The sequence below is a fragment of the Macaca fascicularis genome, chromosome 6 (assembly GCF_037993035.2).
Source record: "Macaca fascicularis isolate 582-1 chromosome 6, T2T-MFA8v1.1".
NCBI lineage: Eukaryota > Metazoa > Chordata > Mammalia > Primates > Cercopithecidae > Macaca > Macaca fascicularis.
In genome coordinates this window covers 186,694,523-186,716,282 of record NC_088380.1, presented here as the reverse complement: position 1 = coordinate 186,716,282, position 21,760 = coordinate 186,694,523, and the positions used below count along the sequence as shown (strand labels likewise).

The 21,760-nt window shown below is 52.1% G+C and overlaps 1 protein-coding gene across 11 annotated transcripts in view; it reads right to left on the bottom strand.

Moving 5' to 3' along the window:
- The window catches only part of SQSTM1 (sequestosome 1), a 39,126-nt gene that overhangs the window by 13,772 nt on the left and 3,594 nt on the right, over positions 1–21,760 (bottom strand). For 7 of the 11 annotated variants that reach the window (XM_015452371.3, XM_073995027.1, XM_065545960.1 and 4 more), the window contains exon 2: positions 20,703–20,811. The exons of 2 other annotated variants lie outside the window; for them this stretch is intronic. Coding sequence is in view for 2 of the 9 variants with exons in the window: in XM_005558785.4 (XP_005558842.3) it covers positions 306–510 (205 nt within the window). In the remaining 7 variants the exon portion in view is untranslated. Of the gene's footprint in view, positions 1–305; positions 542–20,702; positions 20,812–21,760 lie in introns of those variants that run through there. 2 more of the 11 variants (XM_005558785.4, XM_005558786.4) reach the window with 1 other exon arrangement.

Sequence of the window (21,760 nt, the reverse complement as noted above, 5' to 3'; positions counted from 1 at the left end):
CGTCCTGGCCAAAACCCCCAACGGCGCGGGGGGTGGGGGGTCTGACGCTCGCAGGCTCGAGCCCCCGGCCCGCAGGGCTCCACCGCCCCAAGGGGCCACCGCTGAACAGCGGGTCCCGGCCTTGGTCACCAGGCTGGCACCCAAGGCCGAACTGGGACCCATGCAGGCCACCGCCATCCAGGGAGCAGCCAGAGCAGACCCCTCACGGCCCACCAGGCGTCGCCGAGAAGCGGGAGGGCAGCCACCCGCGGCAGGAGGCCGAACCCGGCCTGCGTCACCGCCCCCGCCCTGCCCGGCCCGCTCACCGCGGTAGTGCGCCTGGAAGCCGCCGGGCCGCAGCGCGGGGAACAGGGCGGCCACCCGGCTCAGCAGCCGCTCGCAGGTCCCCGGACCTGCCGCGTCCTCGGCTTCCGCCTCCGGCTCGGGGCTGAAGCAGAAGCTGAAGCGGCGGATCTCGCGCGCCGCGTCCTCCTTGCCCAGCAGGTAGGCCTTCACGGTGAGCGACGCCATAGCGAGGGCGAGCTGCGGAAAACTGGCCGTCCGGGTCGCGGCCGACGCGCGGCTTTTGTAGCGAGCGCGGAGGCCCCGCCCCGCCTCGAGAGGGGGCGGAGTCTGTCGCGCCCTCCCAGCCTCAGCCACGGCCGTCGCGGCGCGAGAGCCGCCCTGCAGAGGCCCCTTCACTACTCACCCCTTCCCCGTTACCCCTCGCTCCAGGTCTCCCGGCCCCTCATTGCTGACCCCTCTCTTCACTACCCCAGTGCACCAAGGACCCCAAGAAACCGGCCCTGGCACTCACATAGGCCTGGGCTAAAGCCTCTGCACCTGGGATCAGGGGACTGTCCAGCCCCTCGCCCCTCCCAGGCTTGGGCCTGGTCATGACTCAGCAATATCCTCCGTTGGGGGTACCCAGTGCAGGGAGAGGTGACACAGCCCCCATATCAGGAGGCTGCTAGGTCGCCCAGTGGGCACTGCTGGCCAGAACAAGCTGGCTCTCAGGGTGCTGTTCCAACCCTGCCATGGTCAGCCTCCAGCGGGGGCAGCCCTCTTACAGCGCATGGCACCCTCGCTGATGGCCCCTAACTGGGTTGAGGGACGGACCCCGACTCTGGCCTGAGCAGCAGAGAAGTTCCCAGTGTAATAGGAGTGGAGCTGAGAGGTGCTGAGGACCACCTAAGGTCTCCTGAGTGTCAGTGGTCGCCAAATGTGCACTGTGGCCCAAGCGACTCCTTACGGGTGCCTCAATTCAGCGGGCAGTGCCCATGGCCCTGTGGGGGCTCAGGTCCGTCGGCCTTGTGGGCAGCCAAGGGGGTCAGGCAACAGCCTCCTCAGCTAGGAATGAAGAAACTCTACTTTATGCCACCAAAGTAACTGTCCGCCAGAACTGGGGCAAGGAGAGGGGCAGGACGGGTGGTCACCCTCCGGAGCCTCCCAGGCAAGGTCCTGTGAGTGGGAGGTCAGGACCTGCTGGGTCCAACTCATGCCATTTCAGGCTAGGGCTTGCAGGAGTTGGAGAAACGTCCCAGCGGGGGAAACCCAAACCGAGGGAAGGGAGGCTGGTTGGGGCCGGTCAGGTGCTCAGGTGATGTGTGGGTGTGTGCACAGCAGGGGCTGGCCCACAGGTGTGAACGATCCTTCCGGGAGAGCTCCGCCGCGGGCAAGTCTTCCACCCTGCCCAGAGCAGCACCCTCTGTGGGGAGGGCTCAGGCCTCTCCCTGCATCCAGAGGGGGACAGTGGAAAGTGCCCCAGGGCCTGCTGGAGCCGGCCTTGCAGACAGGGGCAGGGGACACAGAGGGGCGTGCTGGCAGAGGCTGCGGCCTACAGACAGGTGCTGGCCAAGCGTGAGTCAGCAGCCCAGGCGCCTGAGAGCCACGTGGCCCCCGCCGAGGGCCGGCCTTCCTGCCCCAGCCCCTGGCTATGGCTCAGTCTGAGCAGGGTGAGGAACACAAGGAAAGCCCTCTGGCTCTGGGAACATAGCTTTGAGCTCCCCCAAGAAGGAGCTCCTTTGCCTTCTCGCCATTTGGCCCCGTTCGGGATCGTGGGAAGTTTCCGCGGGGGCTGGGGGCAGGTGAAGAGACTCGGGGGTGGGGGAGAAGGAAGCACAGAAGTGGTGTCCTTGGGAAGCTGGGGTGGAGACCCCGGCTCAGGCCCTTCCCCGCACGCCTTGCAGCCCCAGCGGCAGCCCTGCCCCCATGCGAGGCCGAGGCCTCCCGGAGGTAAACAAGCCGCGGCGGGAACCCCCTGGCAGGGCCCTCCCTCCCGCCGAGGAGGTCAGGTGGTCTGGCCGGCAGTGAGTCAGCGTCCCATGACTGCTGTCGTAATAGGGGGATCCCCGGCCCCTGCTGCCACCCATCTCAGTGACCTCTTACCTGGAGGCTGGGCTGGGCAGTGGCTCCGGGGTCACTGTGAGTCCCCTGAGCAGGAAGAGCGTGCAGCGGCCGGAGCCAACCAGACCCTGTCCCCCTTCTCCCGTCTCCTTCCCCTTTCCCGATGCAGTCCCACCCCGCAAGCTCCCCGCGTCCATTGGCCCCCTTCCCGCCCTCCAGGGCCCCCTTCCCACCCTCCAGGGCCCGGCGTGTATGCCCAGGGAAAGCTCGGCAGCTGAGTTGGAGACCCACTATGGACCAGCCTCTCATTTCCTCATCTTTCAAATGGGGCTGAAGTGGGAGGACTTGCGCTGCCTTACCAGGGGATGGCCCATGAGTGTGCGAGTTGTTTAGCTGCTTTTGGGGCTGTACGCTGGGGGGTCAGGGCAGGGCAGAGACTGCAGGCGGCCTGAGGTGAAAGAGTGGGGAGGGCAGGAGAGGCCTGAGCCAAGCGCCCAGTGGTCCCAGGAGACCAGGCGGTTGGCCACAGGGGTGGTCTGGTTCTGTCTGTTGCTGCCCCACGTGTTGTAACCATCTCCTCAGTTCCCCCTTCCCCCTTCCCAAATAATCCCATACCTTGGCAGTGGCGTTCCCAGGTTCCCTTCTTTTCTTTGGGGTGTGGAGTCAAGTGTCCGCGTGGGTGCTGGGGCAGCCAGAGACAGGGCCACTGAGGGATTCAGGCTGCACTGCTCTGGGCCATCTTTAGGGAGATTGACAATCACAGAGGACACAGTGCCTCCAGGCCCAGCCCTAGGCCCAGGGGATGAGTCCTCTACGGAGGTCCTGGTCCGTGAGGGGACCTCCAGGCCTTGTGCACTGCAGCCACTCGCTTCCACTCAGCCCTCCCTACCATCTTCCAAATCATGCCAGCTCATTCTACCTGGTGACTTTCCCTGGCTCTCCCTCTGGTCCGAAACCCTTTCCCCTCCTGCCCTGCAAGGCAACTTCCCACCCTAAATGTCCGCTCCTCAGTGGGACCTTCCTTGACCACTCCCTAGGAAAAATCCCCAGGCACTGGACATCACTTTTTTTTTCTTTCTTTTTTTTTTTTTTGTTTTTTTGAGACAGTCTCACTCTGTCACCCAGGCTGAAGTGCAGTGGCATGATCCTGGCTCACTGCAACCTTTGCCTCCCAGGTTCAAGCAATTCTTCTGCTCCTGCCTCAGCCTCCCAAATAGCTAGGATTACAGGTGCCCGCAACCAAGCCTTGCTAATCTTTGTATTTTTAGTAGAGACAGGTTTCACTGTGTTGGCCAGGATGGTCTTGAACTCCTGATCTCAAGTGATCCGTCCACCTCGGCCTCCCAAAGTGCTGGCACTGCAGGCTGAGCCACCCGCCAGGCCAGACATCACCCCCTTTTAGCCCTTTCAGACAAGCCCAAAGCCCGGGCAAAAGGTGTTGGGGCCATGGGAGGGGGCACGCCCAAAGGGGTTCGCAAAGATCTTTCTGAAAGAAAAGGAGTTCAAGTCATGGACTGACATGGTTAGAGAATTCGGTGATGCCAAGTTGTCAGCCGTGAGAACCGCAGGGACCCTCTCCTACTGGAAGGCCAGAGCTACAGAAAGACATCCCCCTGACTGTCGGAATTTCTCCAAATAATTTCAAATATAGCCTGCCTGGGGACGGGGCGAGTCCCTGGGCCCTCAGGGGCACCGAGGGGTCGCCCATGTGGGGGGACATTGCCACATGGGGGCGGCCCTCGCCAACCGCGGAGTGGGGAAAAGGGGGAGGGATGGAGGAGGAAGCCCGGCCGGAGTGGGGAAAACGGGGAGGGATGGAGGACGAAGCCTGGCCGCGTCTGAACGCACAACGCGGAGCGGGAACCACAGCCCTGGTCCCCAGAAAGCGTGCGCGGCCCGGGGCAGAACCTGCTGGGGTTCCAGCTCCGGCGCAAGGGACGTGGGGTCACTGGAAGACGGGAAATGGGCCGCCGGTGGGGAGGAGACTGGACCCGACCCCGGCCCGCCCCACCCGAGTGGCGACGCCAGCGCTGCCCCCAGGCGTGTCCCGGCCCCCGGCGCGGCTCCGGCCCAACCGAGCACGCCCGCGGGCGCTTCCCCTGCCCCGGGCAGGAAGCCTCCCACCCGCGTCGGAAGTGGCCTGCCCGGGGCCACCGGCCTGCAAGTCCCCGTGTTCTCGAGGTCCCTGCCTCGTCGTCCCGCGCACTGTGGCCGGCGGGAGGGGCTGAGAGGAGGGTTGTGCAGGGACCTAAGGCCCCGCCCCCTCGCCAGCCTCTCCCTTCCTCGGTCACCCGGTGGCCGGAGACCCAGGGGCATTGCTGGGGTACCCCAAAGCATAGGGTTAGCCTGAGTGCGGAAGGTCCTGAAAAGACAGGAGGGGGCGACAAGGAGTAGGGAGGGTGGCTGGGGGAAGACGGCAAAGTGACCCCGGAAGGGTCCAGGCGCCCCAAGCCCATCGAAGACTGGAGGCCCTCAGTGAGGCCTGGGGGGACTGTGGGAAAAGCAGCTCAAGAGGAATCTGGAGCGAGGTGGGGGAGAGGTCAGCATGGCCTTCTCTAGGAGCGCCAGCCCCAGACAGAGCGGTGACAGGCTACATCAGGGGTACCCCATCTATCCTGAATTGGCCAGGAGTGTGGGATCCCGTGGAGGGGCTGTCCCCAGAGCAGGAGCAATGGCCCTCTCCCTCCCCTCCACTTGCTCCCCTCGAAAACCTTCTGGAAGAGGCTGGGCGCAGTGGCTCACGCCTGTAATCCCAGCACTGGCAGGCCAAGGTGGGCAGATCATGAGGTCAGGAGTTCGAGACCAGCCTGGCCAACAGAGTGAAACCCTGTCTCTACTAAAAATGCAAAAAATTAGCTGGGCGTGGTGGCAGGTGCCTGTAGTTCCAGCTAGTCGGGAGGCTGAGGCAAGAGAATCGCTTGAGCCTCAGAGGTGGAGGTTGCAGTGAGCTGGAATGGTGCCACTGCACTCCAGCCTGGGTGTCTCAAAAAAACAAAACAAAGAAAAGAAAACCTTCTGGAAGAATTATCTAACTTTGAGGATCTAACCCTTCTTGCTCCCAATGCTTCCTAGCAGGGCCTGCACCCCAGGGCGGGTACTTACTGCAGTCCCTCACCTCCAGCTCTGCATACCCCCAGCCCAGTGCCCGCTCTTCCCCCTCAGCCTCACCGACCAGACTCAGCTCTTCAACCTCCCTGGAGTCCCTGTGCACCCACTGTGTTCTGTGCCTGTCCCTGCCCTGTGTGGGCTCAGGTAGCTTTGTGGGGTGTGCCCCATGTGTCCCATGTGTTATAACCCTGATGGTCTGGAGCAGAAGGCGTGGGGTCATCTGTGGATAAAGGGTGGTATTCAAGCAGGGTCCCCACCTGTGTTAGGCCACCACGTACTTTTGCGTACAGGTAGGGTGAGGTAAACCTACGACCCAAGCTTGGCCACCTAGAGCATTGTAGCACCCTGGGTCAGGGTTGACATGTGACCCATGCTGGTGGATGAAATGCACACTGGGGCCATCTGCAAGCAGGAGCCTTGGGGAAGGGGGAATCCTGAGCAGATCAAAGCTTGATCTCAGTATCTGACTCCTGGATCCAGGCTGGCCTAATGCTGGATTATCAAATGGCTTAAGCCAGTTGACTGTGGTTTTGGTCAGTTGTGTCCAGGAGTAGTGACCCATGCCGTACACCCCACACCTGCACCAGGTTTTCCTTTCTTTCTTTTTTGTTTTTTCAAGACAGAGTCTTGCTCTGTTGCCCAGGCTGGAGTACAGTGGCTTGATCTCTGCTTACTGCAACCTCCACCTCCTGAGTTCAAGCAATTATAGTGCCTCAGCCTCCCAAGTAGCTGGGATTACAGGTGCCCATCACCACATCCCGCTATTTTTATATTTTTAGTAGAGATGGGGTTTCACCATTTGGCCAGGCTGGTCTTGAACTCTTGGCCTCAAGTTATCCACCCACCTCAGCCTCCCAAAGTACTGGGATTGTGAGCTGCCATACCCGGCCTGCTCTAGGGTTCCTGATGGCAGTCATGGTCACAATGCAAGCCAGAAATGGTCACTAACAGGCCAGGGTCCAGTACAGGCATGCTGTCTGGGGAGTTGGGACCCCTCCTTTAAACAGTTGCAAGTTTACATTGTAGTAAGAGGCGGAAGAGGGGGTTGGGATGTCCTTCACGTGAGGCCGATGGCGCCTGCCTGCTGCGAAGCTGGGGGTGCAGTGGGGCAGGTATAGTCTCTTTGCCTCATTTTCCCCTGCGTGCCCAGACATCTCCTGGACTGCCCACACCATCAAGCTCTGGACTTCAGAGCACGTCTGTGACCACCGGTGAGAAACTGTTACAACAGTTGCACAAATACCCAAAAGCTCTATGAACCAGAGCATGGTGTGGCCTGGTGTTGCACATACAGATCCCAGTGAATTGTTGCACGGGCATGGGCTTCTCTGCACAGAGTGGGAACTTCAAGTCGCTTATTGGTACAGCAAGAACCAAAACACATGAGCTAGAATATTCTGTAGTTTATCCTATAGAGAAAACAACCGAACTTAAATCTACTAATATTTCACTTAAAATATGGTTTCAGTAGATGAGAGACTTATACACAAACCACATCCTCAGGACCCAGAAAAAAAATTACTTTGACTAAAGAAGCCATAATCACTGAAAGGAGGCAGTTTCAGCAGTTACCCTGAAGGACTGATGGCAAGAACGGTATCTTCAAATGCTAACAAAGGCCAAGCCCTGGAATGGGGCACACATAGATGAGATGTTAAAAATGAAGCATCAGTGGCTCCCACAAGGGGAGGCATACGCACTCCGCTGGCGGCTGCAGCAGCCTTTGCAGTGAATTGATAATGAATGTGTGTAGACAAGTACCCCACGTCTCTCCAAGCTGGCAATATATTTATTTTAAAACTATAAACACGTTTTTTTTGTTTGTTTGTTTGTTTTTTGAGACGGAGTCTCGCTCTGTCGCCCAGGCTGGAGTGCAGTGGCGCGATCTCGGCTCACTGCAAGCTCCGCCTCCCGGGTTCACGCCATTCTCCTGCCTCAGCCTCCCGAGTAGCTGGGACTACAGGCGCCCGCCACCGCGCCCGGCTAATTTTTTGTATTTTTAGTAGAGACGGGGTTTCACTGTGGTCTCGATCTCCTGACCTTGTGATCCGCCCGCCTCGGCCTCCCAAAGTGCTGGGATTACAGGCTTGAGCCACCGCGCCCGGCCTATAAACATGTTTTAAGTAGAATTTTTAAAAAGTAGGCTGATATTGGCTGGGTGCGGTAGCTCACACCTGTGATCACTTTGGGAGGCCAAGGCGGGCAGATCACAAGGTCAGGAGATCAAGACCATCCTGGCTAACATGGTGAAACCCCGTCTCTACTAAAAATACAAAAAAATTGGCTGGGCACGGTGGCTCACGCCTGTAATCCCAGCACTTTGGGAGGCCGAGACGGGTGGATCATGAGGTCAGGAGATCAAGACCATCCTGGCTAACATGGTGAAACCCCGTCTCTACTAAAAAATACCAAAAAAAAATTAGCCGGGCGAGGTGGTGGGTGCCTGTGGTCCCAGCTACTTGGGAGGCTGAGGCAGGAGAATGGCATGAACACGGGAGGCGGAGCTTGCAGTGAGCCAAGATCACACCACTGCACTCCAGCCTGGGTGGCAGAGCAAGACTGTCTCAAAAAAAAAAAAATACAAAAAATACAAAAAATTAGCCGGGCGTGGTGGCGGACGCCTGTACTCCTAGCTACTCAGGAGGTCGAGGCAGGAGAATGGCGTGAACCCAGGAGGTGGAGCTTGCAGTGAGCTGAGATCGCACCACTGCACTCCAGCCTGGGCGACAAGAGCAAGACTCCGTCTCGAAAAAAAAAAAAAGTAGGCTAATATAAGACAGTGACTTTAGATCAAAACAAAGAGATGCATGGCATCTAAATAAAAGGGATCATCTGAAATTAGTGTTGTTTGAAATGACTGTCTAATATTGGAGATTCCAGTATTTATGATAAATTTAACAATTTTTTAAAAAGAAATTATTCTTCTTAATGTTTATTTTAAATTTGGGGTACATAAGCAGGTTGTTATTCTGGTAAACTTGTGTCGTGGGAGTTTGTTGTACACACTATTTTATCACCCAGGTATGAAGCCTGGTGCCCATTATTATTTTTCCTGCTCCTCTCCCTGCTTCCGTCCTCCACCTTCAATGGGCCCCAATGTCTGTTGCTCCCCTCTTTGTGTCCATGTGTTCTCACCATTCAGCTCCAGCTTATAAGTGAGAACATGTAGTATTTGCTTTTCTATTCCTGCATTAGTTTGCTAAGAATAATGGCGCCCAGCTCCATCTATGTTCCTGCAAAAGACATGATCTTGTTCTTTTTTATGGCTGCATAGTATACCGTGGTATATATGTACCACGTTTTCTTTATCCAGTCTACCATTAAAGAACATTTAGGTTGAAAAAATAAAAACACACACACATTTGTGATATAGAAACACCTGATTATTATTATTATTGAGATGGAGTCTTGCTCTGTCGCCCAGCCTAGAGTGCAGTGGCCTGATCTCGGCTCACTGCAAGCTCTGCCTCCCGGATTCAATCGACTCTCCTCCCTCAGTCTCCCAAGTAGCTGGGATTGCAGGTGCCCACCACCATGCCTGGCTAATTTTTCTATTTTTAGTAGAGATGGGGTTTCACCATCTTGGCTAGGCTGGTCTCGAACTCCTGACCTGGTGATCCACCTGCCTTGGCCTCCCAAAGTGCTGGGATTACAGGTGTGAGCCACTGTGCCCAGCCTTTTTTTTTTCTTTTTTTTTTTTTGAGACGGAGTCTGGCTCTGCCACCCAGGCTGGAGTGCAGTGGCCGGATCTCAGCTCACTGCAAGCTCCGCCTCCCGGGTTTACGCCATTCTCCTGCCTCAGCCTCCCGAGTAGCTGGGACCACAGGCGCCCGCCACGTCGCCCGGCTAGTTTTTTTTTTAGTAGAGACGGGGTTTCACCGTGTTAGCCAGGATGGTCTTGATCTCCTGACCTCGTGATCCGCCCGTCTCGGCCTCCCAAAGTGCTGGGATTACAGGCTTGAGCCACCGCGCCTGGCCTTTTTTTTTTTCTGAGACAGGGTCTCACTCTGTCGCCCAGGCTGGAGTGCAGTGACACAAACATGGCTCACTGCAACCTCTGCTTCCCAGCCTCAAGCCTCCAGAGTAGCAGGACTACAGGCTAGTTTTTGTAGAGCCAGGGTTTTGCCATGTTGCCCAGGCTGGTCTCGAACTCCTGGACTCAAGTGATCCTCCTGCCTAGGCCTCCCAGAGTGCTGGGATTATAGGCCTGAGCCACTGTACCCAGCCATGATTCTTTATTAATAAACTCATTAAATTATGAGATCTAGAGGCAGGACAAATAAGTACCAGAAATCTGAAGTTACTGCTGTGAGTGGAACCGCTATTTTGAGGTGTCCGCAACACCTACTGATTTCTGTCTTGACAGTCAGAGCTACTGTTAATTCTGGTGGATTTTGCTACTTCCATTCATAACTGAAGGACATACCAAGTATTAGCTCCTGGACCTCCCCAATTCTGGGTCCCTGGACCACAGGCTAAGAACGGAAGGAGTGGACACCTCCAAGGGCTGTCCCAGAAAATATTCAGGAAGACAAAGTGGGCTGAGGGTTGGCAAGTAATCCCAAAACAAATAGGCACTTACATCATGTGGTAAGAACAAAGGCAAGGCCCCCGGGCTAGGGTTTGGACAGCAACTGGACTTTTGTGCTCTGTTTGGCTGCAGGCAGTGGCAGTCCTCAGGCACACTCCTAGCACAGGGTGACAGGCAGAACTCACCTGTCTGGAAGTGCCTGAGGGAGTCTGGGCTGCAGGCAGGCCCAGAGAGCAGCAGAAAATGGGAAGAGAGCCAGACAATGCAGGTCCCTGTTTCAAAGGGAGAAAGGTGGGGTGGAGAGGTTACAGCCAGGGTCAGGATCAAGGGTCACCCCACCTCATCCCAGATCTTCCTACCCTGAAGCCACTGAGTGTAGAGGGGGAGGGGACTCAAAAGAGCTTCCCAAACTTGGTCACCAATAGGCCATTTCCTTCATTTTTACTGGTTTAATACTTTTAATATTTTTCCTTAAATCAACGCACTTTTATGTGTGTGTGTGTGTATTTTGAGACAGGGTCTCACTCTGTTGCCCAGGCTGGAGTGCAATGGCATGATCTTGGCTCACTGGAGCCTCAACCTCCTGGGATCAAGCGATCCTCCCACCTCAGCTGCCCAAGTAGTTGGGACTACACAGGCATATACCACTATGCCTGGCTAATTTTTTTTTTGTATTTTGGGGTTTTATTCTGTTTTTTGTAGAGGCAGGGTCTCACTATGTTGCTCAGGCTGGTCTCGAACTCCTGGGCTCAAGGGATCCTTTTGCCTCAGCCTTTTACCAGTTTGCATGGGAGGAGGGAGGCCAAAGCCCGGCTGGTAAAAACTTTCCCCTTTTGCCAGCATGTTGGGGTTCTGGGTTCCCTTCCCGAGCCCAATCCTAAGCCAACCAATTTAAGGTTTGGGAAATTAACTTTTCCCAGTTTGGAGGATGCATCTGTGGGGAGTGTCCCACAGTACAGAGATTACAATTACCTATCAGTGAAGAGAGGACAGAGGAGGAGAAAGGAAAAATGATGGCGTTTTTTCAAAGGAGTGCCAGGGATTCAGGATGCATTCAAAAGGGGTACAGACTGAAGATGAATGGCTACCCATCTAGAAAGAGGGGAGCAGCCGGGCGCGGTGGCTCACGCCTGTAATCCCAGCACTTTGGGAGGCCGAGGCAGGCGGATCACGAGGTCAGGAGATCGAGACCATTCTGGCTAACATGGTGAAACCCCGTCTCTACTAAAAATACAAAAAATTAGCCAGGCGTGGTGACAGGCGCCTGTGGTCCCAGCTACTCGGGAGGCTGAGGTAGGAGAATGGTGTGAACCCGGGAGGCGGAGCTGGCAGTGAGCTGAGATCGCGCCACTGCACTCCAGCCTGGGTGAGAGCGAGACTCTGTCTCAAAAAAAAAAAAAAAAAAAAAAAGAGGGGAACAGGCATCCCTGGTTCCCTTCTCTTCCTAGCAAATACCCAGGGTACATGAGGGAGAGAAGAGCGTCCTCTCTCTTCCGTCCTTGCATCCCCGAGTCCTGGCGACCTTGGCAGGTGCCACCCATGGGTGCCAGAGGCTTGCACCCATGAAGCAGGGAGGGCCTTGAGAATAGGAATTATTCAGTCTCACCTGTGTCTCTATCCCACCTTGGAGTTCCCTAGACCTCATTTAAGCCATGAATACCATCAGCATGACCCTTACCCATGAAATGGGGGGCTTGGCTTAATAGTCAGGAATTAACCATGCCCGTGTGCTCTGTGTCCTTTAGCCTCTGTTATTGTGTGCCTCTGGATCCCTTTGATCAAGATTTCTTTCCCAGGGCTTTGACCCAAAGCTTGGAATTGAGTTTGGGATAGAAATGTGTCTAGGGGGCGGGGGGCGGTTGCGTGGACTCCTTATCATAAGCGGAATGTTAAGGTGAAGCTGTGGAATTGAGTCCTCCTCCAACAAGGGAGAGAAAAGGATGTCATGCCCAGAAAACTGGTGGCTATAGTTATGCTTGTTAAGATTTGGGTGCCTGGTGCTTGGCTTTGGTTAGCTCCCCTGGTCTTATTTTCCCAAAAAGGAAACCTCCAGGTGATGGGCATCTTATTTACTCCCATCACCTGGCAGGAATTGCAGGATAATTGCTTAGAACTAGAATACTGATCCAGATTTTCACATGAACTATCCCTTTTGTTCTTTCTGAGCTACAGCCAGAGATTGCTGGTTGATTCACATGAACAAGAATAACTATTTCTACAGAGGCCTTTTAGGTTGGCTTTGATGGAACTCTGTTCCACAAGGAATCTCAGATAAGACCTTTTAAAACTGAGTCCAGCCATGGGTTTGTATCCTTAAATACCTGCGAGTTGGGTGATCCTCTCCTCTTAAAGACCCAAGATAAACTTGGGGCTCCTGGGCCTGTTAGAAAGTGACATTCTTTACTGACCACAGGTCAGGAACCATGTACAGGGACTGTGTAGATGAGGGTATGAGGCCAGTTTTTTACCCCCAAGGGGCTTTTATTGGATCTACAAGTTGAGCTTGACACAAAAGGAAGTATATCCTTCCAGTCAAAGCCTTGGTAAAACAGCCAGTTTCTCCAATTGTGTCCTGTTGCAAAAGAAAAATGGATTCTTATTGCACTAATGCAAACAACTATATTGCCATAAGTTAAGAATATTCACAGATGGTTTCCAAATTCTAGAGGAGCTGGGCAGAAAGAAACAAACATGCTCCAAATTTAGTTCACAGGAGTATACCTTATTCAATTATTATTATTTTATTTTATTTTTGAGACAGAGTCTCGTTCTGTCACCCAGGCTGGAGTACAGTGGCGCGATTTCAGCTCACTACAATCTCTGCCTCCTGGGTTCAAGCAATTCTCTGCCTCAGCCTCCTGAGTAGCTGGGATTACAGGTGCCTGCTACCATGCCCGGCTAATTTTTTTGTATTTTTAGTAGAGATGGGGTTTCACCATCTTGGCCAGGCTGGTCCTGACCTCCCAGGTTCAAGTGATCCACCTGCCTCAGCCTCCCAAAGTGCTGGGATTACATGTGTGAGCCACCGTGCCTGGTCACCTTACTCAATTATTAAAGAAAATTTTGAAACTCAAGTTTGATTTGGGGAAGCCTGTTAAATATGTTAGAGGTTTAAAACACTTGACCTTATAAAACAGAATTCCAGGTTACCATAAATTATTAATTTTGCCAAAAATGACTCAAATCTTAAGGAAAGAAAAACCTATTTTTTTTTTTTTTTGAGATGGAATTTCGCTCGTTGCCCAGGCTGGAGTGCAGTGGCATGATCTCTGCTCACTGCAAACTCTGCCTGCCAAGTTCAAGTGATTCACCCGCCTCAGCCTCCCAAGTAGCTGGGATTACAGGCATGTGCCACCACACCTGCCTAATTTTGTATTTTTATTTATTTATTTTGAGATGGAGTCTCGCTCTGTTGCCCCAGCTGGAGTTCAGTGACATGATCTCTGCTCACTACAACCTCCGCCTGCTGGGTTCAAGCAATTCTCCTGCCTCAGCCTCCCGAGTAGCTGGGACTACAGGCGTGTGCCACCATGCCTGGCTAATGTTTTGTATTTTTAGTAGAGACAGGATTTCTCCATGTTGGTCAGGCTGGTCTCAAACTCCTGACCTCAGGTGAGCCACCCACCTCATCCTCCCAAAGTGCTGGGATTACAACAGGCGTGAGCCACTGCAGCCGGCCAGGAAGCAAAAACCTTTTATAACACTTAACAAATTTTGCCACAGAGCAGATCAGTGCCCAAAGAATACCTTTTGTGCTTTTCTTTTATTGCTCAATTTACAGAAAAACCATATAATACTTAGGCAATATGTTCACACATGGAATTTTGCAAGATTAATTTTTACAATCCTTATACCACTTGTTTGAACTTTTAGCTTTATCTTATCTAATTTAAAATAATCCTTTAACCCTAGGCAAAACTGAAGGGGGCCTGCCGCTCCACACCCATGGGTATTTCTCGCAAGGTGGAGACGAGAGACTGAGAAAAGAAATAAGACACGGAGACAAAGTATAGAGGAAGAAAAGTGGGCCCAGGGGACCGGTACTCAGCAAGTGAGGACCTGCACCAGCGCTGGTCTCTGAATTCCCTCAGTATTTACTGATCACTATCTTTACTATCTCGGCGGGGAAAATGTGGCATAACTATACGGTGAAGGTGGGGAGAGGGTCAGCAGAAAAACATGTAAGCAAAAGACTCTGTGTCATAAATAAGTTTAAGGAAAGGTGCTGTGCCCGGATGTGTACGTAGGCTAGATTTATGTTTAACTTTACATAAACATCTCAGTGCAGTAAAGAGTAACAGAGCAGTATTGCCACCATGATGTCTCGCCTCTGGCCATAAGGCAGTTTTTTCCTATCTCAGAATAGAGTAAGTATGGTCAGTTTTACACCGAGTCATTCCATTCCCAGAGACATGCAGGTGGCAGATGCCTTCCTTTTATCTCAACAGCACAGAGGCCTTCCTCTTTCACTAACCCTCTTCAGCACAGACCCTTTACGGGTGTCGGGCTGCGGGGCTGTAAGGTCTTTCCCTTCCCACAAGGCCATATCTCAGGCTGTCTCAGTGGGGAGAAATCTGGACGATACCCAGGCAAGAATTTCTTGGGCAGGGGTCCCTGCGGCCTTCCGCAGTGCATTGTGTCTCTGGTTAATAGAGAATGGAGAATGGTGATGACTTCCACCAAGCATACTGCCTGCAGGAACATTTTTAACAAAGCACATCCTGCACAGCCCCAGATCCATTAAACCTTGAGTCAATACAGCACATGTTTTTGTCAGCACAGGGTTGGGACAAAAGTTACAGATTAACAGCATCTCAAAGCAGAACAATTTTTCTTAGTACAGATCAAAATGGAGTTTCTTTATGTCTTCCTTTTTCTACACAGACACAGTCACAATCTGATCTTTCCTTTCCCCTACACAAAATTTTATATTTTTATGCTTTTTTTTTTTTTTTTTTTGAGACGGAGTCTTGCCTTGTTGCCCAGGCTGGAGTGCAGTGGCGCGATCTCCACTCACTGCAAGCTCCGCCTCCCAGGTTCAAGCCATTCTCCTGCCTCAGCCTCCCGTATAGCTGGGACTACAGGGGCCCGCCACCGCGCCTGGCTAATTTTTTTTTTGTATTTTTTTAGTAGAGACGGGGTTTCACCGTGTTAGCCAGGATGGTCTCGATCTCCTGACCTCATGATCCGCCCGTCTCGGCCTCCCAAAGTGCTGGGATTACAGGCGTGAGCCACCGTGCCCGGCCATTATGCTTTTTTATAATCATTTACTAAAAAAATACATATTATTGGTCTTACACGTCTTACATGTATATCTATTTTCAGTAGTTTCAATTACATATTAAAATGATAACTCCTAGCAATTTTTTTTTTAAATCTTGTTCTGTTGCCCAGGCTGGAGTGCAATGGTGCAGTCTTGGCTCACTGCAACCTCCACCTCCCGGATTCAAGTGATTGTCTTGCCTCTGCCTCCCAAGTGGCTGGGACTACAGGTATGCACCACAAAGCCCGGCTAATTTTCGTATTTTTAGTAGAGATGGGTTTCATCATTTTGGCCAGGCTGGTCTCAAACTGCTGACCTCAAGTGACCCGCCCGCCTCAGTCTCCCAAAGTGCTGGGATTACAGGCATGAGTGACTGCATCCAGCCACTCTTAGTAATTTTAACTTTAATGTAAAACCTGGGCCAGGAGCAGTGGCTCATGCCTGTAATCCCAGCAGACTGGGAGGCTGAGGTGGGTGGATCACAAGGTCAGGAGTTCAAGACCAGCCAGGCCAACATGGTGAAACCCCATCTCTACTAAAAACACAAAATTAGTCAGGTGTGGTGGCACTTGCCTATAATCCCAGCTACTTAGGAGGCTGAGACAGGAGAATTGCTTGAACCTGGGAGGCAGAGGTTACAGGGAGCCGAGATTGTGCCACTGCACTCCAGCCTTGGCGACAGAGCGAGATGTCCTCTCAAAAACAAAAAATAAAAATAAACAAACAAACAAAAAACTGGTAAGTTTTTTTTTTTTTTTTTGAGTCAGAGTTTCACTCTGTCCTCCAGGCTGGAGTGAAGTGGCACGATCTTGGTTCACTACAACTTCTGCCTCCTAGGTTCAAGCAATTATCCTGCCGCAGCCTCCCAAGTAGCTATGATTACAAGTGTGCACCACCATGTCTGGCTAATTTTTGTGTTTTCAGTAGAGATGGGGACTTCTCCATGTTGGCCAGGCTGGTCTTGAACTCCTGGCCTCAAGTGATCTGCCCGCCTCGGCCTCCCAAAGTGCTGGGATTACAGGCACGAGCCACCAAGCCTGGCCAAAACCTGGTAAATTGTTTTATTAAATGCTAGGTGCAGCCAAGGTTTGACTCCTTCCAGCATAATTAAGGGTGTGGTTAGTTCCATGTGTCCCCAGGCCACCAACTGGGAAGCAGCAAGTCAAATAGTTCTCAAAACCCAAAAGGCAGTTCATAACCTTCAAACATTTAGCAAGCTAGTACCTAACCTGAATAATTATTTTATTATTTTTATGTTTTATTTTTTTTGAGACTGAGTCTTGCTCTGTCGCCCAGGCTAGAGTGCAGTGTGGCGATCTCGGCTCACTGCAACCTCTGCCTCCCGGGTTCAAGAGATTTTCCTGTCTCAGCCTCCTGAGAAGCTGGGACTACAGGCACCTGCCATCATGCCCAGCTAATTTTTGTATTTTTAGTAGAGACACAGTTTCACCATGTTGGCCAGGCTGGTCTCGAACTCCTAACCTTGTGATCTGCCCGCCTCGGCCTCCCAAAGTGCTGGGATTACATGTGTGAGCCACGGTGTCCAGTCTAACCTGCATAATTTATTAGTCCACCTATTTATATTTTGATGACATCCACTTTTTGCCAATAATCTTTAAGGCTATTTTTATTTCTTAAAGATTAGAGTCATGTAAATTGAAAAGTCTTCCCTTTAAAAAATATTTGATCTGGCTGGGCACGGTGGCTCATGCCTGTAATCCCAGCACTTTGGGAGGCCAAGGTGGGTGGATTACCTGAGGTCAGGAGTTCGAGGCCAGCCTGGCCAACATGGTGAAGCCCTGTCTCTACTAAAAATGCAAAAATTAGGCCAGGCATGGTTGCTCATGCCTGTAATCGCAGCACTTTGGGAGGCCGAGGTGGGCGGATCATGAGGTCAGGGGTTCGAGACCAGCCTGGCCATCATGGTGAAACCCCCGTCTCTACTAAAAATACAAAAATCAGCTGGGTGTAGTGGCGGGCGCCTGTAATATCAGCTCCTGGGGAGGCGGAGGCAGGAGAATCACTTGAACACAGGAGGCGGAGGTTGCAGTGAGCTGAGATCATGCCATTGTACTCCAGCCTGGGGCAACAGTGCAAGACTCTCTCTCAAAAATAAATACATAAAAATAAAAAATGGGCCGGGCGCGGTGGCTCAAGCCTGTAATCCCAGCACTTTGGGAGGCCGAGGCGGGCGGATCACGAGGTCAGGAGATCGAGACCATCCTGGCTAACACGGTGAAACCCCGTCTCTACTAAAAATACAAAAAACTAGCCGGGCGAGGTGGCGGGCGCCTGTAGTCCCAGCTACTCGGGAGGCTGAGGCAGGAGAATGGCGTAAACCCGGGAGGCGGAGCTTGCAGTGAGCCGAGATCCGGCCACTGCACTGCAGCCTGGGTGACAGAGCAAGACTCCGTCTCAAAAAAAAATAAAATAAAATAAAAAAATAAAAAATGAAAACAAATTAGCCGGGCGTGGTGGCGGCGCCTGCAGTCCCAGCTACTTGGGAGGCAGAGGCAGGAGAATCACTTGAACCCGGGAGGTGGAGGTTGCAGTGAGCTGAGATCGTGCCACTGCACTCCAGCCTGGGCAACAGAGTGAGACTATATCTCAAAAAAAAAAAGAAAAAAAAAAAAATTTGATCCAAGTTCTTGACTTCCTTTAGGCCAACTAATTAGAGCTCTTTTTATAGACATTACACACACAACACATACACAATTACACAGGCAGAATAAAACCCAGTCCGCACAAGATCCTTTGTTTGCCAATCTTTTATTTGGATCATTGGCCTCTGGGTGCTTTTAATCCCTGGGGTTCTATGAAGAAAACAGGTTTGTCGCAAAACAGGGTCTCTGGCACCTCCTGTTTTTCCCAAGGAGTCCGAGGTTATTAGAGCTTGAATATCTGCTTTTAATTAAGTTGACTTTTAACAATAGCACTCTTTAATACGGTCCTTTTAAAATTTATTACCCGACTTTACCCAGGCCAAATGGCCAATATTCCTGGCTTTCAAACTTTACTAAAGGCTCGGAAAAAGGAAACTCCAACGTGGTTCATGGAGGGGAGGGGAATCAACAAATAGCAAAAGGTCATGCAGATACCAAACCAGAAAAAACTCAGCTGGGAAGCCAGAATGAACTCTGAGACCCGGGAGGCTAAGCCATGCCTTGCCACAGGGTTACAGGCCATGTCCCCAAGGACATAAAACAAGATGGAGGCCTGCAGCAAAGTTTACTAGGGACCACACAGAAAGACACACAAAGAACACCAGATTGGCTACAGCTTAAGACCAAACTCATAAATCCTTTTTCACAATTAAAACTCCACAGAAAATATAAACGGTGATCCCCATTTTCCAGCCCAGCAAAACACCTTCCAAATGGAAAAAAAAAAAACTTGCTTAAAAGTCAACTTTTGGCAGGGGGGTGCGGTGGCTCACACCTGTAATCCCAGCACTTTGGGAGGCCGAGGTGGGCGGATCACGACATCAGGAACTTGACACCATCCTGGCCAACATGGTGAAACCCCGTCTCCACTAAAATACAAAAATTTAGCCGGGCGTGGCCACAGGCACCTGTAGTCCTAGCTACTCGGGAGGCTGAGGCAGGAGAATCGCTTGAACTCGGGAGGTGGAGCTTGCAGTGAGCCAAGATCGGGCCACTGCACTCCAGCCTGGGTGACACAGCGAGACTCTGTCTCAAAAAAAAAAAAAAAAAAAAAAAAAAAAAAAAAGCGGGGGGAGCGGTGTGGGGAAAAGAAAGAGATCAGCCTGTTACTGTGTCTATATAGAAAGAAGTAGACATAAGAGACTCCATTTTGTTCTGTATTTGAGATGCTGTTAGTCTGTGACCCTACCCCCAACCTTGTCCTTGCAAGAGACATGTGCTGTGGTAACTCAAGGTTTAATGGATTTTGGGCGTGCAAGGTGTGACTTTGTTCCTAGATAAGCTAGGTATTGTCTAAGGTTTCTCCCCATGTGATAGACTGAAACTATGCTGCCAAAAGGTTTATGGAGATGTTTGCATATGCATCTCAAGGCACAGCATTGTCCTTTGAACTTATTCACGTCACAGAGGTTTTTGTTCATGTCTTACTGCCGATTTCCTCTTTTTTCTTTGTTTATATTGTCCTGCCACTCCCCTGTCTTTAAGATGGTAAAGATAATCATCAATAAATACTAAGGGAACTCAGAGACCGGGCCGGCGTGGGTCCTCTGTAAGCTGAGCGCCGGTCCCCTGGGCCCCCGCTTTTCTTTCTCTATACTTTGTCTCTGTGTCTTATTTCTTTTCTCAAGTCTCTCGTTCCACCTTACGAGAAACACCCACAGGTGTGGAGGGGCAGGCCACCCCTTCAGAGCGGGGGAGGGGAGCGGGCGGTGCGGTGGCTCACGCCTGTAATCCCAGCACTTTGGGAGGCCGAGGCCAGCGGATCACAAGGTCAGGAGATCCAGACCATCCTGGCTAACACGGTGAAACCTTGTCTCCACTAAAAATACAAAAAAATGAAATGGGCGTGGTGGCGGGCACCTGTAGTCCTAGCTACTCGGGAGGCTGAGGCAGGAGAATGGCGTGAACCCAGGAGGTGGAGCTTGCAGTGAGCCGAGATAGCGTCTCCAGCCTGGGCAACACAGGAAGACTCCATCTCAAAAAAAAAAAAAAAAATCAACTTCTGACCTGGTGGGGAAAAGAAAAGAAAAAAGTTCAAAAATGCCTGGGGGCTGGATCACTACTGTAATCCCAGCACTTTGGGAGGCCCAGAAGGGTGGATCACCTGAGTTCAGGAGTTAGAGACCAGCCTGGCCAACATGGTGAAACCCCATCTCTACTAAAAATACAAAAATTAGCAAGGCATGGTGGTCCACACCTGTTATCCCAGCTACTTGGGAGGAGGCTGAGACAGGAGGTTCCTTCGAACCCGGGAGACGGAGGTTGCAGTGAGCAGAAGTGGAGCCACTGCACTCCAGCCTGGGTGACAGAGAACCGCCCTTCGCTCATCTGTCCAGAAGGAAGGAAAACGCCGTGGAGACCAAGGCCAACCTTCCCGACCCCCGGGAACAACGGGGGTGGGGTCACAGTTTCCCATATCCTCCCCCTCAGAAGCCCGAAGATAAATAGGCTTAGAAAGAGAGGAAAAAGGCCGGGCGTGGTGGCTCACACCTGTAATCCCAGCACTTTGGGAGGCTGAGGCAGGTGGATCATGAGGTCAGGAGATAGAGACCATCCTGGCTAACACAGTAAAAACCCTGTCTCTACTAAAACTGCAAAAAAATTAGCCGGGCGTTGCCGCGGGTATCTGTAGTCCCAGCTACTCAGGAGGCTGAGGCAGGAGAATGGCGTGAACCTGGAAGGTGGAGCTTGCAGTGAGCCGAGATCGCGCTACTGTACTCCAGCTTGGGCGAAAGAGTCAGACTCCATCTCAAAAAAAATAAATAAATAAAAAGAGAGAGGAAAGAAATTTCTTGGTTTGCATCTCACTCACCCTTTCTCAAGGCCCATGTTGCACGCCAAACTGTTGTAGGACTTTCTCCTTAGTTCAGCTAAAAGCCAGGTTCTTGTCCCGCAGCCATCAGAGATTAATCTCGCAGACGCTTTGAAGGGTGAGAAAAATGTAATTTATTGGGCAAGAGGGGAAAAAAGGGGAAACAGGGACTCTGAGAGAGTGCCGCTAGCTGGTCTCTCGCCTCACAGACAGAATCCCAGATTCCACCCAGAACAGAAGAGGCCAAGCTCCTCCCCAGCAGAGTGGGAGCTTCTGTGGCTCCACCCAGTTCTTTCAGTGCTTCAGCAGGTGGGAGTTTCTCCGGGACCCCTTTATACTTGGCTGTCTCACTTGGATTACAGGTGTAGGCCACAGTGCCCAGCTGACTCACTTTTTTTTTTTTTCCTTAAAAAAATTGTTGGCCTGGCCAAGTGCAGTGGCTCACGCTTGTAATCCCAGCACTTTGGGACGCCGAGGCGGGGCGATCACGAGGTCAGGAGATAGAGACCACGGTGAAACCCCCTCTCTACTAAAAATATAAAAAATTAGCCGGGCATGGTGGCGGGGCCTGTAGTCACAACTACTCAGGAGGCTGAGGCAGGAGAATGGCGTGAACCCAGGAGGCGGAGCTTGCAGGAGGCGAGATAGCGCCACTGGGCTCCAGCCTGGGTGACAGAGCGAGACTCCATCTCAAAAAAAAAAAAAAAAAAAAATTGTTGGCCCGCAGACACATGAAAAAATGTTCATCATCACTGGCCATCAGAGAAATGCAAATCAAAACTACAATGAGATACCATCTCACACCAGTTCGAATGGCGATCATTAAAAAGTCAGGAAACAACAGGTGCTGGAGAGGATAAGGAGAAACAGGAACACTTTTACACTGTCGGTGGGACTGTAAACTAGTTCAACCATTGTGGAAGGCGGTGTGGTGATTCCTCAATGATCTAGAACTGGAAATACCATTTGACCCAGCCATCCCATTACTGGGTATATACCCAAGGGATTATAAATAATGCAGGTATAAAGACACATGCCCACATATGTTTATTGCGGCA